A 20,581-nucleotide genomic window follows, 5' to 3' on the forward strand; every position below is an offset into this window, starting at 1 on the left:
CGAATATCAGTTTGACAGTGGCATGAAAGCTTCACCAGCCATTGCATGGTTAGAAATGCCATACATCCAGCCAACGAAGTACTGGTACAAAGGTTTTACTTCATGAGAGAACTGAAAGACACAAAATAAAAATGTACAAGGGCAAAGCAATCTCTCATCAATATCGTCCAAGACAAGAGAGTCTGTAATCTCAGAATTGCAAGGTGGGTTTTGTATGGGAATAGAAAAAAATTGGCCAGGGCCTCCCGAGTGGCGCAGTAGTCTAAGGCACTGCATCACAGTGCTCGAGGCGTCACTACAGACCCGGGTTCGATCCCGGGCTGTATCACAACCGGCTGTGACCGGGAGTCCCATAGGGCGGTGCACAATCGGCCCAGCGTCGTCCGGGTTAGGGGAGAGTTTGGCCGTGGGGGATGTCATTGTCCCATCGCACACTAGCGACTCCTGTGGCGGGCCCGGGCACAGTGCACACCGACACGGTTGCCAGTTGCACCGTGTTTCCTCCGACACATTGGTGTGGCTGGCTTCCGGGTTAAGTGGACACTCGGGAGGCCAGCTGCACCAATGTGTCGGAGGAAACACCGTTCAACTGACGACGGTAGTCAGCCTGCAGGCACCTGCCCCGCAACAAGGAGTCACTAGAGCGCATGAGCCAAGTAAAGCCCCCCGGCCAAACCCTCCCCTTGGTTGGGTTGTGTTTCGTTTGGACGCACGGCTCTCAACCTTCGCCTCACCCGAGTCCGTACGGGAGTTGCAGCAATGAGACAAGACTGTAACTACCAATTGGATACCACGAAATTGGGGAGAAAAAGGGGTAAAAGAAACCAAAAATAACAAAAAACTAAAAAGATACATTGGTGCAGCTGACTTAAGCGGGTTAAAAATCAGGGTTTGGCGGGTCATGTTTCGGAGGACGCATGACTCGACCTTCGGAGTTGCAGTGATGAGAAAAAAGGGGGGAAAAAGGGGGAAAATACCCCAAATAATCTAAATAAATTGGCCTAGTGGGCCAATTTACACTGAATTAATTTCCTCATCGGGCAACTTCTGAGTGTTGACCAAAAGAGGATATAGGCCTACTGCCTTTTATTGTAGCCTATGAACAGTAATGTTTGATAGTAGGCTTATGCATCTAGTTTGAGGGCAAATCACATGCACAACTTCACTTCATCTGCCACAAAAGCAGATGCTTTGAACTCTCACCAATGCCTCAGGATTTTAGCCTATAGCCTACCTTGAAAATATTGTTTTGCCCGGAACGTGCCTCCTAGATGCACACTTTAGTAAAACAATTGCTCACAGCACCATATAAATTCAATCTGGTAGTCAGGTGCCTAAATTAGCATAAAAAAATATGAAACTGTTACGCGCCGGATACAAGCGTGAAATATGGTAGAGATGCTCTTTGGGATGTATTAATTGATATTAGAAGGGGTGGACAAGAATTGGGGCTAGACTTTGGGCATCTTCTCAACAACTCTTATTATAATTTTTTTTTAACGTAATCCAATATGACCACCAATACAGAATTAGATTTTGGAAAGGTGATATTACTGTAGAATTTTTGTTGTCAAATATAATTTAAAAAATAGTGTATTTGGGAGTAGTGTACCAGTCTTCAATAATATGCCATTATATTTCATAAGCAACGAGCCTAAAGTGGCAGAAATGGCCTGGAAACAACAGAAATCTAACAGTAAACCACTCAAATTTTGTTGAACTACAACATGAATCACCTTAAAAACATCCCACTATCATGTTTAAAAATTGCCTACACACCCTAGGAGTTACATTATGTAGCTGTTACCTATAAACGGTTCATTGATGTTGAAAACAAACTTGCAACTGCAGTCTGCAAAAACAACATGACTGAAGGCCTTGTCTGCCCTGCCATTCTAAGGGAAGGTATTTTTCACTGTTGGTGTGCTCGATAACATAGACCTCAACCCTTCCTCCACTACAGAGTGGCACTTTCACTTTTACACAAACTGGAACTTTTACTGAAATGTTGATTAATGTGCACGATCCCTGTAAAAATAAAAACATGATTCAGAGGTATCCAACCTTCTAGTTCTGGAACATTGTTCTAGAATTTGAGAGACTTGTGATGATATTTGTCCATGCACACAAGAGATTCGCACGTTTATTTTGAATATAGAAATATCTGAATGGACGTTAGTATTCGAATACTTGCAAGAGTATTCTTTTTTTTTTTAGGAAAAAACATCAGGCCTATTTTAACAATGAGAAGGATTTGTCTGAATTAAATACAATTATATGTGACACTGCTGCACACAAGGATATACCATGACATTTTAAATTCTTAATTTAATAAAACAACAACCTTTTGAATGTAGTTTTTATGCCCCATAAAAAGATACGTGTGTAGCTTGTTGTTGTTGGGACTACAGTCAGAAGCTCCATGTGTAGCAACATGAAGTAGGAGATCTCTAATCAACGAAAAATGGAATTCAAATTATGCAAATAAGTTAGCTAAATGAGAAGGAGTAGGCTACAACGAGCAACCGAAAGGTAGGCTGTTGTTTAATCTCAATAGAGTTGTTGTAGATAAGGAAGGGGAGCGCAGCAAATTAGCCTCAACTATCTTAGCTCGCTAGCTACTGTAGCTAGCTAACATCTGGCTAGCTATCATCTGGCTATTTTAGCTAGCTTTTTTACATTGATTTGATTCAGTAAAGACAGGCACTGCCAGATGGGATGATAGACATTGTCTCCTGACCCCTCCTGTCTCAGCCTCCAGTATTTATGCTGCAGTAGTTTATGTGTCGGGGGCCAGGGTCAGTTTGTTATATCTGGAGTACTTCTCCTGTCCTATCCGGTGTCCTGTGTGAATTTAAGTATGCCCTCTCTAATTCTCTCTTTCTTTCTCTCTCTCGGAGGACCTGAGCCCTAGGACCATGCCTCAGGACTACCTGACATGATGACTCCTTGCTGTCCCCAGTCCACCTGGCCGTGCTGCTGCTCCAGTTTCAACTGTTCTGCCTGTGATTATTATTATTTGACCATGATGGTCATTTATGAACATTTGAACATCTTGGCCATGTTCTGTTATAATCTCCACCCGGCACAGCCAGAAGAGGACTGGCCACCCCACATAGCCTGGTTCCTCTCTAGGTTTCTTCCTAGGTTTTGGCCTTTCTAGGGAGTTTTTCCTAGCCACCGTGCTTCTACACCTGCATTGCTTGATGTTTGGGGTTTTAGGCTGGATTTCTGTACAGCACTTTGATATATCAGCTGATGTACGAAGTGATTGTACACTTTTCTGCCGACTTTACATTGCGTGCAAGTTCCCGAGACGGAAACCTGGACGAGTTTTTCTCTCATGAGAAAGACCCATGTCCTCCAGTCCTTTAAAATAACGGAATGCTTAACCTGAAAAACCCCAAAATCTGATCTGCTAGGCCTGAACGCTGTAGATTCCTACCCACCGTGCCCTCGTCCTTTGATGCCAAAATCTCAAGAGACAAGGACAAGTCATCCGAAAAAAAGTTGTGAAGATAACCGAGCTTCTATGTAACTTCTGACTTTCTCAGAAATCCTAATAACTAACAATAGCTTTTCAAATCAAAGTTTATTTGTCACGTTCGCTGAAAAGAACAGGTGTAGGTAGACCTTACTGTGAAATGCTTACTTACAAGCTCTAACCAACAGTGCAAAAAAGGTATTAGGTGAACAATAGGTAAGTAAAGAAATAAAACAACAGTAAAAAGACAGTGAAAAATAACAGTAGCGAGGTTATATACAGGCACCGGTTAGTCGGCTGATTGAGGTAGTATGTACATGTAGATATGGTTAAAGTGACTATGCATATATGATGAACAGAGAGTAGCAGTAGCGTAAAAGAGGGGTTGGGGGGGCACAATCCAAATAGTCCGGGTAGCCATTTGATTACCTGTTCAGGAGTCTTATGGCTTGGGGGTAAAAACTGTTGAGAAGCCTTTTTGTCTTAGACTTGGCACTCCAGTACTGCTTGCCATTGCGGTAGTAGAGAGAACAGTCTATGACAGGGGTGTCTGGGGTCTTTGACCCAAGCTGCACTGTTGCAACATTCAAACCCAGCAGCGTACCAAACAAGCATTTTGTCAATAGGTCTGAATCCATCTAATTAGCACCTTCACCAGAAAGATTTGGATGGGCTAAAACAGTTGATTCCTTGACACTTTTATTGACACACTTATACCTGAGGCTGACAAAGCATGCAGAAAACTCAATGCCAGGATGCTGGATTGTCATACACTGCATTATGCCATTGTGCTGGCATATGTGAACCAGGGCCCTAAGTATTTTCTTCACTAATCAGAACTTATGGAATACATTGGATGTATTATTACTTAATCACATAATAAGCTGTTTTAAATATGACTATGGATGTACTACTGTCTCCATCAGCGGCCATTTTTAATTCTGCTTCCTGGTCAATTTTGAAATGGCCAGCCCTTCTAGGATGTTTTCATATGATCTGAGAAATGTTTATTCCAAATGTAATGCTTTTATCTGTTGCATTACAGTGTTTAATGGTCAAATAGCTATTATGGCAGCCATTTGGAATTTTCCTGATAACTTGCTTCCTTTTTCAGTTTGAAATTGGCACCCCCTCTGGGATGTTTTCATATCACCTGCGGTATGTTTGTACCAAATTCCATGCTTGTATCTGCTTCATAACGTTGTTTTCGCTAAAGCCCCGGACTATGAGGAGTCATGCACTAGATGTCAGTGGGAAGCGGAGGCTTGTCGTTTCAGCGCAGTACGTAGTGCACATCATTACTGACCATCTCAGAACCAACACATCCTCTTCAAATAATAATTTGTACAAGACACTTTCAGATTAAAACGCGCACGTAACGACGAATCGTCGTTTGCTATTTCGAGAGACACAAACTCGAGGTTTTAGGTAACCTGCATCATGAGTCAAATACGCTTCTAAAACCGGGATTTATTATCCGCCGGGGATGGCACGTTCACGGTCTTTGGCCATAGTGCTAGCATGAACGCGTCACATCCAGCGGCTCAGTGTCAGCTTCTAGGAAAACCTTTTGCCTCGCTGTCCTCGGAACACTATGGCAAGCCTTTGAGAGGGGAGGGAAAGCCGCAAGTGGATATCAGAATGTCTTTAATCTCCGTTTAGCAATGGAAGCTGCTGGAATCGGTATAAGCGTTTTCTCGAATGAATTATCGGCGTTGCATTCTCGGTTACTTTTACAATGTCACAATCAAGGAGATCCTGTTGAGGCTTCAAAGTATGCACGGACATTGGCGATTTTGACTGATGTGCCATTGTAGGCACAACATTTACCAGTTGTTATCCATCGCTGTGAATCATTTATGCTATTACCTGCTGTCCCTGCTCCCACTGAAATATTGACAGAATCAAATTCATTTCATAGAGCATCAAATAAACATTCGTTACCCGGTGTCAATGGTGTCTCAACCAGATTTACGCTGAATCCTGGTGCGGAACCGCGGGAACTGAGTTCCGACAGGCTGCATCTCGTCTTGGGAAGAACCTATCACCATCGAAGTGGATATGTTGACATTAACGTGAAGATGGGTTTAGTTTTCGGTCTCTTGTGGCTGTTCAACATCTTTTTGGAGGGCATTCATTGCCAAGGAGTCTATGGTAAGCCAAACGCATTTCTAAATACCCAACAGCTATCATTAATACCACCAACTTGACCTTGTGAAAATTGAGTCGAATGCAAAATGTATGCTGTACGGTCCAGCTCTATTTTCTGTAGAATTGTAAACTACAACAGGTAGCCTATATGTACTCTATGTCATCATTAAGATGCTGGCTCGCTGAAACCACAGGTGCTCTCAGGGCATTGGGCTATTCAAACCTATGGTGCATGGCTGGTTAAGGAACGCACCAGCGTAGCATTGGCACTGTTTCTGAGCGTTAAAAACAACAACGATATCCAATCGATTATGTGATTTTATTGGTCCAAACTTATATTATTCCACCACAGCGTTAGTGCGTGTTGTAAATCGACTGGCATCAACCCAAGACCGATTGCCAAGCCTCATCTACCACCCAAGGCAGCAAGAGCCTGGCAAAGGCATCAACATCGAATCTGACGTGTAGAGCTGGTGGAATTTGATGGAATCATGTATATAAATCCTTATTGACATATCTAAATGTTGGAGTCTATCAAATCTGAATGGTTAGAGAAAAGGGTGAATTGAATGTTGAAGTTTGGAATGTGAAAATAATTTTATATGAGCAATAATGCGATTGTGGGCCTTTAAAACCAAGACCCAGAAATTATCTTGAAATAGTTTCATTACCCCATTTTATTGCCTATTAATAATCATTAGCTCAATGTCGTTCCCAGAGACTAATAATTTTACAAGATCAAATCACTGGTATTGAGAATTTGTCCCCCCAGATTCTCTGTCAGATTCTCTGTCAGTCCCATGACTGTATACAGCTGAAGTCGGAAGTTTACATACACTTAGGTTGGAGTCATTAAAACTAGTTTACATACACTTAGGTGAAAGTCATTAAAACTAGTTTACATACACTTAGGTGAAAGTCATTCAAACTAGTTTACATACACTTAGGTTGGAGTCATTCAAACTAGTTTACATACACTTAGGTTGGAGTCATTCAAACTAGTTTACATACACTTAGGTTGGAGTCATTAAAACTAGTTTACATACACTTAGGTTGGAGTCATTAAAACTAGTTTACATACACTTAGGTTGGAGTCATTAAAACTAGTTTACATACACTTAGGTTGGAGTCATTAAAACTAGTTTACATACACTTAGTCATTCAAACTAGTTTACATACAGTCATTCAAACTAGTTTACATACGAGTCATTAAAACTAGTTTACATACACTTAGGTTGGAGTCATTCAAACTAGTTTACATACACTTAGGTTGGAGTCATTAATAAAACTAGTTTACATACACTTAGGTTGGAGTCATTCAAACTAGTTTACATACACTTAGGTTGGAGTCATTCAAACTAGTTTACATACACTTAGGTTGGAGTCATTCAAACTAGTTTACATACACTTAGGTTGGAGTCATTCAAACTAGTTTACATACACTTAGGTTGGAGTCATTCAAACTAGTTTATATACACTTAGGTTGGAGTCATTCAAACTAGTTTACATCCACTTAGGTTGGAGTCATTAAAACTAGTTTATATACACTTAGGTTGGAGTCATTCAAACTAGTTTACATCCACTTAGGTTGGAGTCATTCAAACTAGTTTACATCCACTTAGGTTGGAGTCATTAAAACTAGTTTACATCCACTTAGGTTGGAGTCATTCAAACTAGTTTACATACACTTAGGTTGGAGTCATTCAAACTAGTTTACATACACTTAGGTTGGAGTCATTCAAACTAGTTTACATACACTTAGGTTCGGAGTCATTAATAAAACTAGTTTACATCCACTTAGGTTGGAGTCATTCAAACTAGTTTACATACACTTAGGTTGGAGTCATTAAAACTAGTTTACATACACTTAGGTTGGAGTCATTCAAACTAGTTTACATACACTTAGGTTGGAGTCATTCAAACTAGTTTACATACACTTAGGTCGGAGTCGTTAAAACTTGTTTTTCAACCACTCCAACCTATAGTTTTGGCAAGTCGGTTAGGACATCTACTTTGCGCATGACAAGTAATTTTCCAACAATTGTTTACAGACAGATTATTTCACTTATAACTAACTCACTGTATCACAATTTCAGTGGGTCAGAAGTTTACATACACTAAATTGACTGTGCCTTTAAACAGCTTGGAAAATTCCAGAAAATTATGTCATGGCTTTAGAAGCTTCTGATAGGCTAATTGACATCATTTGAGTCAATTGGAGGTGTACCTGTGGATGTATTTCAAGGCCTACCTTCAAACTCAGTGCCTCTTTGCTTGACATCATGGGAAAATCAAAAGAATTCAGCCAAGACCTTAGAAAAAAATGTGTAAACCTTCACAAGTCTGGTTCATCCTTGTGAGCAATTTCCAAATGCCTGAAGGTACCACGTTCATTTGTACAAACAATAGTACGCAAGTATAAACACCATGGGACTACGCAACTGTCATACCGCTCAGGAAGGAGACGCGTTCTGTCTCCTAGAGATGAACATACTTTGGTTCGAGAAGTGCAAATCAATCCCAGAACAACAGCAAAGGACCTTCTGAAGATTCTGGAGGAAACCAGTACAAAGTAAATATATCCACAGTAAAACAAGTTCTATATCGACATAACCCGTAAGGCCGCTCAGCAAGGAAGAAGCCACTGCTCTAAAACCGCCATAAAAACCCTGACTACGGTTTGCAACTGCACATGGGGACAAAGATCGTATTTTTTTGGAGAAATGTCCTCTGGTCTGATGAAACAAAAATATAACTGTTTGGCCATTATGACCATCGTTATGTTTAGAGGAAAAGGGGCGAGGCTTGCAAGCCGAAGAACACCATCCCAACCGTGAAGCACGGGGGTGGCAGCATCATGTTGTGGGGGTGCTTGCTGCAGGAGGGACTGGTGCACTTCACAAAATAGATGGCATCATGAGGCAGGAAAATTATGTGGATATATCGAAGCAATATCTCAAGACATCGGGCAGGAAGTTAAAGCTTGGTTGCAAATGTTTTTTCCAAATGGACAATGACACCAAGCATACTTCCGAAGTTGTGGAAAATGGCTTAAAGACAAGAAAGTCGAGGTATTGGAGTGGCCATCACAAAGCCCTGACCTCAGTCCTATAAAACATTTGTTGGCAGAACTGAAAAAGTGTGTGCGAGCACGGAAGTCTACAAACTTGACTCAGTTACACCAGCTCTGTCAGGAGGAATGGGCCAAAATTCACCCAACTTATTGTGGGAAGGTTGTGGAAGGCTACTCAAAACTTTTGACCAAAGTTAAACCATTTCAAGGCAATGCTAACAAATACTAATTGACTATATGGAAACCTCTGACCCACTGGGAATGTGATGAAATAAATAAAAGCTGAAATAAATCACTCTCTACTATTATTCTGACATTTCACATTCTTAAAATAAAGTGGTGATCCTAACTATCCTAAGACAATGAATTTTTACTAGGATTAAATGTCAGGAATTGTGTAAAACTGACTTTAAATTAATTTGGCTAAGGTGTATGTAAACTTCTGACTTGAACTGTATGTTGTGCCATATTTGATCCATTGTTTAACTTAATCCATGATTGAAACCATAGGGTGGCCAGTAGCCAGAGTTGGGAATGAATCAGGAGCCCTGCCTGTGGTTATGGGGTGTGTCGAGGGCACTGTCACCTGTACCATAAAGGTTCAGACCTCTTGGCATTGACTGTAGTCCACTCACATACAGGGAGTCTACACTTTTCCCCGTCTTAACAAGTTCCCAATACACAAACCCCAATGCAAACGGGGGAACATTTTTAACAAAGGCCTGTGAGGCTTTCAGGATTATTCTGCCACATGTAGCAGTTGATGGAGAACAGCTGGACCAATCAGCTATTCTCTGGGTACAGGTTGAGGACGAGCAAAAAGTTCCAGACCTTTTGACCAAAGCTGTAGTATATATTGCTCAACCAAGCAGCACTGTTTTGCCATATGTTACACGTGACCCAACCTTTATGAGGGTTTTCCTACTGGGATATGACAGGCGCCATATGGTGTTGCTTAAAGGAAAGATGATTTGCTATTGTACAGGGAACCATCCAAATTAGAGGAAAATGTACAACGCTTTTTCTTATAGCTTCCGGTGGCTATTGGTGCATTTTAATGTACTACTATAATAGGAATATAGCACCATAATAACATCAGGCCAAATTGGCATAACAGCAAACCCACTTAGGGTGTACTGTAGTAGGTCTACATCACTTAGGGTGTACTGTAGTAGGTCTACATCACTTAGGGTGTACTGTAGTGGGTCTACATCACTTAGGGTATACAGTAGTGGGTCTACATCACTTAGGGTGTACTGTTGTAGGTCTACATCACTTAGGGTGTACTGTAGTGGGTCTACATCACTTAGGGTGTACTGTTGTAGGTCTACATCACTTAGGGTGTACTGTTGTGGGTCTACATCACTTAGGGTGTACTGTAGTGGGTCTACATCACTTAGGGTGTACTGTAGTGGGTCTACATCACTTAGGGTGTACAGTAGTGGGTCTACATCACTTAGGGTGTACTGTTGTAGGTCTACATCACTTAGGGTGTACTGTAGTGGGTCTACATCACTTAGGGTGTACTGTTGTAGGTCTACATCACTTAGGGTGTACTGTAGTGGGTCTACATCACTTAGGGTATACAGTAGTGGGTCTACATCACTTAGGGTGTACTGTTGTAGGTCTACATCACTTAGGGTGTACTGTAGTGTGTCTACATCACTTAGGGTGTACTGTAGTGGGTCTACATCACTTAGGGTGTACAGTAGTGGGTCTACATCACTTAGGGTGTACAGTTGTGGGTCTACATCACTTAGGGTTGTGATTGGTCTTTTTCCCTTGACGTCCCTTTTGACCACCCACCCCTAAGATCTATAATCTACAAAGCATTAGTTCTTCAAGACTTCTCAAATACTAGCCACAACTGGGTCATTCTCACGAAACTGACATTTGACCCCAAAATTCTCAAGTGTCATTTTTCACTAAATTTCCTCCTAGATCACTGAGATTAGGATCTTTACTTTTTTATTTAATAATTATTATGCATATTTTTAAAATCAAATATTATGCCATTTGACTACAATTTCCACAACTACCAACACAGAAGTGATCATTACCGCAACAGTTTTCAAATTCCAAAAAGTAATAAACAAATCACTTTCTAGTATTTTTTAACATTGCTCCCCTTATGAAAAGGCCTGAGTTAAACTCAACACTGAAAATGTAATTATTAAGATGTATTTCGTAATTTCTCATTATTGTAACACAACCTTTTGTTGTTGTTGTCATAATCACTTGTCTATATGCATGTTATTTTTTAATTGTATTGATTTTCACACATTTAGATAAAGAACCAAGTCACACTATCCAATTACGCCAAAATTGCTTGTTTTATTTTTTGATTATTTCCTAAATATTGGTGCATTACTGTGATGATGAGCAGGTATCAGAGATGAGACTGCATGTTTCGATAATTTGTGTGCATAGTTTGTCATGAACATTTTTACTGATTTGTATCAGTTTGCTATTATACAAAAATCACTGATCTTAATGCAATTTATTAAAGTACTGTAATTACATGCATGTATTTTCAAAAGTCAAAAGTGGACCTAAATGTAACAGTAACAAAGGTAATACTTCATCCAAAGTTTTTACAAGTAGTATTGGTGTATTAAGATGTGAATATTTGTGTTGTAAGGTATTTTTTAGATGTTCTGGATTGAATGGGATCCTTTGGGCAAACTGCATAACACAAAATGCATATAAATTATCTAAAACTGGGGTATCAAACAACAGTATATGTACATGTAAGTGTGAAAACAGCTCCTACTTTATGTGATGGGGTTGCTTTTTGCCGAAACCCAAACTGCTGACTGAGGCTTAAAGTAAGTTAAACGGGGTTTATACAATCCATATTTCTTGACAAACCCTACTTAATCATATAACTTTTTTATATATATTTTTTTAACCAAAAATGTATATAATAGGTTTAGGGAGTGGTCCTAGTAGATAAAAAAAAGTTACCAACGGAGCACATACATTATAATTAGCTTATTATCATTACCTAATTTAAGGTTTTCATTACCAAAACGGACCTAAAAATAACGTGGTAATGAGAAATTTGTGTTTCGGTAATGAGAGGCTCTTAGGTCAATCTGTAAATAATAGGAGGCACATTATTATGAGTCAGTAAACAATTTGCCCACTTCACTAAGGCCCATTATTGCCTCCATGTTGTTAAGGTAATGGTTGTCTGACTTTTTCCCAAATGGCGCTTTTTATCCATTTCGGTAATGAGAAGGCCAAGTGGGGTAAAGGGGTGTTTGAGAATAAGAACCTCATTCTGAAAGTATATAAGCAAATAAATGAACTTGTGCTCATCTAAGGACTACTCTAGATGATGCATCATGGGTGAATCTAATTTAATTTTAAACATTTATTGGCATTTTTACATGAACTTTAAAAAGTGTTACGGTAATGAGACCCCCATGTCCACAGACACTGTGTTTTTACATAATAAATAGTATAGTTTAATGTTAACTTCAACGAGTATACAATTTGTATGATTTATGAACAAAGTACAGAAACAGAAACATATGTTGTGTTTTATTCAAATAAATGAGTCTTTTCTGCAGTAAAATTGTATAAAATGATTCAATAATTTATTTCAGACACATTTTGGTAATGACAATTTGTGGTGAAAATGTATCAAACTTCAGTCGAAAATGTAAAATGTATTTAAAATAATACACTTTGCCAAAAACTAGACATCTTAGTCTTCCAAATGAGAGTTGATTTTTGCAGATGCATCATGGGGTTTGTTACTCAATTTGCTACAGACATAAAACTGGTTTCATGAGAATCACCCAACTGCTGTTGGTCACATATGGTGTTACAGTACTAGGTTTAGCCATGTTTATGCAATATTGTGCCCTTGGAGGACTTACAGTTCACATCTTTAGAAGCAGTACCAGGCCAACACAGAAATTAGTCTGTGTTTGAATCAATCAGTTCATTGATATTTTCCAACTCGTTCCCCACAGCTTATTCCCCCACCACATTTTATATTGGGCAACATTGCTGATAGTTTAGGCTACTTTGACAATGCAGTTTTATTTTTTTGTGAATACATAAAAGAGGGTTTTGTAGATTTGCCACGTTGTTACTGTCTGCACGTGTTTATCTGTAGGCAACTGTTTGCCAAGATAAAGGTTTATGTGATCAAATTCTCTCTGCCATTAACGACAAACTTCAGGTATTAATGTAGTATAGTGTACTGCACAAATCTGGAGGAATATTATGCTGTCAGCATCTTTTCCGTCACAGCCAATACCAAACATTAATACTCACTCCTCGGCCCCTAATTACAATATCACTGCTTTGAAATAGGCACTATGCATAGTAATTTTTATGGATTCAGAGGCTTTGACTGATAATGGTAAACCTCACTACTTTCATTCTGAAAGCAGGTTTACCTTTGATCAGCCTTTTTCTTACACTCATTTTGTGTCTTATTTAAGATCAAGTAAAACATTTAAGTTAAATGGGTTTGACAAAAAGAGAACAAAGGCCTGAATTAATTGTCATCCTGGAAGGATTTTTGAGGTGCTAATGGTTGCCTCTGGAGTGCTGGCACAAGTATGGTGTCAAAGATTATGGTGTCTGTCAGGGATCTCGTCCTCCTCTTCTGAGGAGGAGTAGCGAGAAGGATCGGAGGACCAAAACGCAGCGTGGTAAGTGTCCATAATTTAATGAAGAAAAATGAACACTGAACAAAAACAATAAGCAACAAACGAACAGTCCCGTAAGGTGAATGACAAACACTAAACAGGAAATAAACACCCATGAATCCCAGGTGGAAAAAGGCTACCTAAGTATGATTCTCAATCAGGGACAACAATTGACAGCTGCCTCTGATTGAGAACCATACTAGGCTGAACTCAAAAACTTTACTTATCCAGTTGCGGCCCACTTCTTGGAGGCAGGCCACTCAATTTCGTCTCTGCGTTATATTGGCATCGAACATGTCACCCTCCCTAGGAGAGGGGGTGACCTTGATAATTTATTGTTAAAATGAGAGGCTCAACGTAGACTTTGATCTGAAGCCATTCTTGTGATTATTGTGACTTTGCCATTGTAATTGTTTGTAAACTTGTGTAGTCAAATTAATCTATGATCGTATGCTATCCATTTGTTGTTTGTATGTTGTTCTTTGTATGACATTTTAATATTTGATTATTGACCAATGATATTAGGCCACTCTTGGCCATGATTACAGACACCTATGTCTTTTGACACTATATAAACGAGTCATCCCGCAGTGTTTGTGATTATACCCTGATGAAGACGGCTTGGCTGTCGAAACATTGGTAATTACATTTTTGCATCTGAGCTCCTAGAGTGTGCGGCTCTCTTTTATTTTATTTTCAAATGAACTCAAAAACCAACATAGAAAAACAAACAGACTGCCCACCCACCCACGCCCTGACCATACTAAAACAAAGATAAAATAACAGAACTATGGTCAGAATGTGATAGTGTCAAAGAGTAAGGTGTCAAATCTTGCCAAAATTTGTACATGCCACATTTACACATACACTCTTAGAAAAAAAATGGAGCTACTTGGGAACCTGAAAGGGTTCTTTGGGTGTCCCAATAGTAGAACTGTTTGAATAACCTTTTTTGATTTCCACAGAGGGTTCTACTTGGAAACCAAAAGGGTTCTATGTGGAACCAAAAAGGGTTTTCACTTGGGGACAGCTGAAGAACCCTTTCGAAACTGTTTTTCTAATAGTGTAGGTTATGTTCATACCTTGTGAGGAAATCATGATTTAAATAAATAAATAAATAAATAAATTAAAGCTGTGTAACATTTTTACTTTTTTTTGTAGCAAACTAAGATTGTAATTTTTACAGTATCTTGTAGTGTTCAGTAAATTACTGCTGTGACAGTAGGCATACATCATATACATTTGCTGCTGACAATGATTTAATTGCAGCTTACATTAAATGCTGTAAATCAAATAAATCTCTGCAGCATTAAAATATAGTTGCATAGTTTTCCATTTCTTTCAATGCTTTTGAAGTCTACAAAACATTGAAAATGGCGTAGACATGAAATGTACTTCTAAGCTATTCAAATTAATGCTGATTTGCGAAAGATTCATATATATTTTTTTAGCCTTTTCTTAAGTTCTTAGTTCTTCATCCAATTCTCTTGGATCCGGGCCCTCTCACTCCCTAGCAGTGTGAACCATATTCAAATGAGTCTTCTCTCACCCACCTGCTTCTCTCTATTCTACAGATCCTCAGAGGGGTAGACTTGATCCATGGGTCAGATACGCTGTAGCCTCAGCTCCAGGCTTCCTACACTTGGGAGTATGGTAACACAAGACTAGATACTGTGTTACTGAATAAAGCAGGTCAAATTCATTCAGATTTTTCTACACAAACATATGCCCACATCTTCAACCCTTTTTCATTGATCAAGTTGCCTCTGCCTCATGTAATCGACACAAACTTATAACCACGGGCCGCAGAGATACCCGATTCCCTAGTCACATTCGGTTAGTTTATCGCCTTGGGAACACACTGCAACAAACAGAAATATGCGCCGCTATGTGGAGCATTCGGCTCAGTTCAAGTAACAATAAGGCATTTCTCGAAGGCATACGATCAGTCTGCAGTCTTTCAGTGGGTGGTGTGAACATTGACCCCTGAGCCTGAATGCTTCAAGTCAGTCTTCCATGCTTTAACACAGTATATTATGCCTTGTTGGTGCAGCAGTACTGTACTGTAGGTTCAACCATCTGCAGACCAGAGAATCAAAAATGTCCCAGTGATCATTTTCATGAATCATTTAGCTGTGATGAGGCGGTAATGTACTTTAGTTACAGCACACTACCGCAGAATAAGATACTTCACAGGACAAACAATCGCTCCATCCTTCCTTTCGCTAGCCTTTGCAAACAAAAATAGTCATTGTTCACAGAGAAAAGTGTCTTTTTAAAGCGGCTGCTGCCATTAGATTGTATTATTAAGATACTTGTCACATCTCCAGCATGCATTGCTCAGCATTACAGTGATTAAAATGACTGGTGATGCTGGGTCAGTGAAAGCAACAATGCATATACTGTACCAGGGGTTAATCCCATCGCTCGGGGATCAGGTCGGATGACGTCAGGTCACTGTTTGACGTCAGTCCCAACGAGCACAGCTGACTTTGCACAGTGACAGACAAGAGGGAAACCTCTAGGATCCCTAAGAGCTTAAGAACAGAATGCTGGAACAGCTGAGGCCTGTACAAATAACCGGAACTGTGTCCAAACAGTATTGATTGTCTTTAAAATACTCTTTGAGCATTTGATTGAGCCTTCCTTGGAGTGCCAGATGGACAGGGTTTGCATTTCTGAGACCGTTCGTTCCACTGAGCCAGCCAAGCTCAATCAAGCACAGCTAAAGAAAACAAATACTATTTGACTCCATGCGGGTCTGCAGATAACCTGTGTAGATAAAGATGATTGCTGCACTTTTCGTAACGTGGTTTTCCACAGTGCTTGTTCACACTGTCCACTGAAGAGAAGCCAAGCTTTGAAATAGATATTTCTGTGATATTGAGAGGTGGTTGTGAGGTTGAGAGCACAGTACCCATTACACTAAGTCTATATTTTTCGCTGACTATTTATTTTAATCTGGAATGAAATTACTGTATGAGCAGCTCTGAGCATGGTATCTTCACCATCGATACTTGGAGCATAAGAAGCCACCCGAGAGGCTAACGGCGAGGTCAAGACAGGAATAAAAGTGAACAGTTGGACGGGGTGATTTTCAGTAGCATTTTGAGGATTATCTGACTCGCAATGAAAAGTCTCCATAATTCAATAATTCATTGTAATGTAATAATATTTTTTATTTATTCTCCCCTCTGTTTCCCAGCTAATTATCATCTGCTAAAGAGTCAAGATTGTTGTGATACACAGTTACATAACCACACATATGAATTACTCTATTATACGGTTGGTTGGAACATGGAAAATAGGTCTCTTACACAACCTTATTTTCACCACATCTTGGCATTTACATTGTTATTGTATTCACATCCCTCTCATTGACTGAAATATTGTTGGATGTATTACATATAGGATATTATATATTTTATGATAGGATAGAATATATTGCATGTAAGGACAACTACAGCAGTTTGTTGACAGACAGTGATATTGTGTGACTTAATGTATCTGCTCATTTGTCCCTCGTTAATGTGCACTGCCCACATAATGGCATTCTGTGGCCTTAGGAAGCCATCTGCCAGAGAGGGAGAGAGAGTGCTGGATGTTTTATCAACACACACAGATTAGGCAAATGCTCGGTTCACAGAGCACTGGAGAAGCCAGTTACAGATGAGGAAAAACTGAAGCCCTCTCAATTAAGTTGAAAAGCCACTATCTTTCCGCGGGTTCAGTGTTCGACTGCTGACTCGCACTAAGAGAGTCCGACACTGATATTCTGTTGACGTTAGCAGATCTTTTTTTGATTCGTTGCCACACAATGCCAAACACTTCAATTAGTCCCATGGTCCATATGGTAGAAATTGAGTATACGAACAAAAATCTAAATGCAACATGTAACGTGTTGGTCCCATGTTTCATGAGCTGAAATGGGGATGAGGGTGCTGAGGAGTATTTCTCTGTATTTCTGTCAGTAATAAAGCCCTTTCGTGGGGAAAAAAAACTAATTCTGATTGGCTGGGCCTGGCTCCCCAGTGGGTGTCCCTATGCCCTCCAAGGCCCGCCCATGGCTGCACCCCTGCCCAGTCATGTGAAATACATATATTTAGGCTTTAATGAATTTATTTCAATTGGCTGATTTCCTTATATGAACTGTAACTCAGTAAAAATGTAGAATTGTTGCACGTTGCGTTTTTATAATTTTGTTCAGTTTATTATAACTTCAGTTGAACATGATAAATCCGAGTCATTTTTCCCATTGACAGTACCTCTTGTTAACATCTCTCTCCAAGGGGACAATCTCTGACAGTGGCTATACGAGTTTGAACATGAATTGAAGGTGACAGATAGCAGATTTGTGCAAAATACACACCTCTTTTGTGACTGTCAGTTTAAGCCTTTGTGCGATAGTTCTGTATGCCACTGTATTTATAATATATTGATATATCATGTCACATGGTATATGATATTTGTGACTTGCCTGGACAAGAATGAAATAGCCGCAGGTGGTACTGCTATTGGACATCTTAGGATATCAGAATCAGTGATGTATCCCATTGGTTTAAGGAGATGCCCTGTCCATTTCCACTGCTGTGTCCTCCGGAGAGAGTGGGCCCGTATAACATTGAGTGGTGAGGCTTGGCCCGCAGCCTGGCCTGCTTCTTTTCCAGCTCGCCTTCTTCCTGTTATTACCCTCATTACGCAGAGGACACCTCCTCACCACTCACGCACCAGAGGGTGTAGTGGAGAAATCAGTCATCCTTACATCTGGAGGCCACCTGTTAAAGCCAAAGATTATTATTGGCTGGCTTTGCACAGTACTGTGGTTCTGATAAACCCTACGGCAATGGGTTCTGCATGCATTATTGATAGACAAACATGAACATACAGAATCCTGGCTACATTAGTACATACAGTGCAGTGCCTTCAGAAATACCCCTTGATTTATTCCACATGTTGTTGTTACAGCCTGAATTCAACACAGATTAAATATATATGTTTTCTCACCCATCTACACACAATACCCCATAATGACAAAGTGAAAACATGTTTTTAGACATTTTAGCAAATGTATTGAAGATGAAATGAAGAAATATCTCATTTGTATAAGTATTCACACCCCTGAGCCAATACATGTTAGAATCACCTTTGGCAGCAATTACAGCTGTGAGTCTTTCTGGGTGAGTCTCTAAGAGCTGTGTGTCTTTCTTGGTAAGTCTCTAAGAGCTGTGTGTTTTTCTGGGGAAGTCTCTAAGAGCTGTGTGTCTTTCTGGGTGAGTCTCTAAGAGCTGTGTGTCTTTCTGGGTGAGTCTCTAAGAGCTGTGTGTCTTTCTGGGTGAGTCTCTAAGAGCTGTGAGTCTTTCTTGGTGAGTCTCTAAGAGCTGTGAGTCTTTCTGGGTGAGTCTCTAAGAGCTGTGTGTCTTTCTGGGTGAGTCTCTAAGAGCTGTGAGTCTTTCTTGGTGAGTCTCTAAGAGCTGTGAGTCTTTCTGGGTCTCTAAGAAGTCTCTAAGAGCTGTGAGTCTTTCTGGTGAGTTTCTAAGAGTCTTTCTAAGAGCTGTGAGTCTTTCTGGGTGAGTCTAAGTGTGAGTCTTTCTAAGAGCTTTCTGTCTCTAAGAGCTGTGAGTCTTTCTGGGTGAGTCTCTAAGAGCTGTGAGTCTTTCTTGGTGAGTCTCTAAGAGCGTTGCATTCCTGGATTATATAATATTTGCATTTTTTTTTTTTTTTTTTTAATTCTTCAAGCTCTGTCAAGTTGGTTGTTGATCATTGCTAGACAGCCATTTTTAAGTCTTGCCATAGACTTTCAAGATGATTTAAGTCAAAACTGTAACTAGGCCATGCAGGAGAATTCAATGTCATCTTGGTAAGCAACTCCAGTGTAGATTTGGCCTTGTGTTTTAGGTTATTGTCCTGCTGAAAGGTGAATTTGTCTCTGTGTCTGATGGAAAGCAGACCGAACCAAGTTTTTCCTCTAGGATTTTGCCTGCTCTTACTTCTATTCCGTTTCTGTTTATCATTAAAAAAACTCCCTTGCTGATGACAAGCATACCCATAATATGATGCAGCCACCACCATGGTTGAGAATATGAAGAGTGTTACTCAGTTATGTGTTGTGTTGGATTTGCATTATGACACTTTGTATTCAGGACATAAAGTAGATTTCTTTGCAACATTTTTTGCAGTTTTACTTTAGTACCTTTGTTGCAAACAGGATGCATGTTTTGGAATATTTTTTATTCTGTACAGGATTCTTTCTTTTCACTCTGTCAATTAGGTTAGTATTTGCGAGGCATTGGAAAAACCTCCCTGGTCTTTGTGGTTGAATCTGTGTTTGAAGTTCACTGCTCGACTGAGCGACCTAACAGATAATTTTATGTGTGGGGTACAGCGATGAGGTAGTCATTCAAAAGATCATGTTAAACACTATTATTACACACAGAGTGAGTCCATGTAACTTATTATGTGACTTGTTAAGCAAATGTTTACTCCTGAAGTTATTTAGGCTTATTTAGGAGTTGATTAATTATTGACTCAAGACATTTCAGCTTTTATTTTTTCATTTTTTTCAAAAAACATAATTCTGCTTTGACATTATGTGTAGGCCAGTGACCCCCCCCCCAAAATCTCTATTTAATCCATTTTAAATTCAGACTGTAACACAACAAGATGTGGAAAAAGTCAAGGGGTGTGAATAATTTCTGAAGGCACTGTATGTTGGCATTGCTGTCTAATACACGATAAGGCATATTTATTCAACCAGTAATACTTTCCCTCTGGTTGTGTTTGATCAAGTGCTATTTGTACCTTCTATGTCAAAATGTGATATTTTTTTATCCTGCATATATTTTCAACTGCAGAAACTGTACACTTTGCAGATTTCCTACAGCATCATATCATTCGATGCTCATAAAGAATTCCTCTTGGGTGTAGTGGTGTCCATGATCTTATGAGGAGTTTGGATACCTAAATATTGTTGATGTAGTCCTCGAGCAGCGTCTATGTCATCTATTATTAATGCTTATATTAAAAGTCTTTGGGAGGCATCCACCCGTGACGATATGGTTCCTTTACAAAGGTAGATTCGAGCTTGTCCAGAGAAACAATGTTTTCAGAGCATATCATATTAATCCAATCAATATCACTTAAAGGTGCTGTGTAAAGCTTCCCATCAACTAGCCAATACAGAAAAACCTTCATAATATCCCT

At 39.7% G+C, this 20,581-nt stretch overlaps 1 protein-coding gene across 1 annotated transcript in view; it reads left to right on the plus strand.

Moving 5' to 3' along the window:
- The first annotated feature begins 4,730 nt into the window (after window positions 1-4,730).
- LOC112262102 (MAM domain-containing glycosylphosphatidylinositol anchor protein 2) overlaps window positions 4,731-20,581 on the plus strand; it is a 183,723-nt gene continuing 167,872 nt past the window's right edge. Inside the window, exon 1 of the mRNA XM_024437812.2 lies at window positions 4,731-5,638. Within this exon, the coding sequence (XP_024293580.1) occupies window positions 5,344-5,638 (295 nt within the window). The 5' untranslated portion in view covers window positions 4,731-5,343. The remainder of the gene's footprint in view (window positions 5,639-20,581) is intronic.

This window comes from Oncorhynchus tshawytscha, linkage group LG11 (genome assembly GCF_018296145.1).
Source record: "Oncorhynchus tshawytscha isolate Ot180627B linkage group LG11, Otsh_v2.0, whole genome shotgun sequence".
Lineage (NCBI taxonomy): Eukaryota > Metazoa > Chordata > Actinopteri > Salmoniformes > Salmonidae > Oncorhynchus > Oncorhynchus tshawytscha.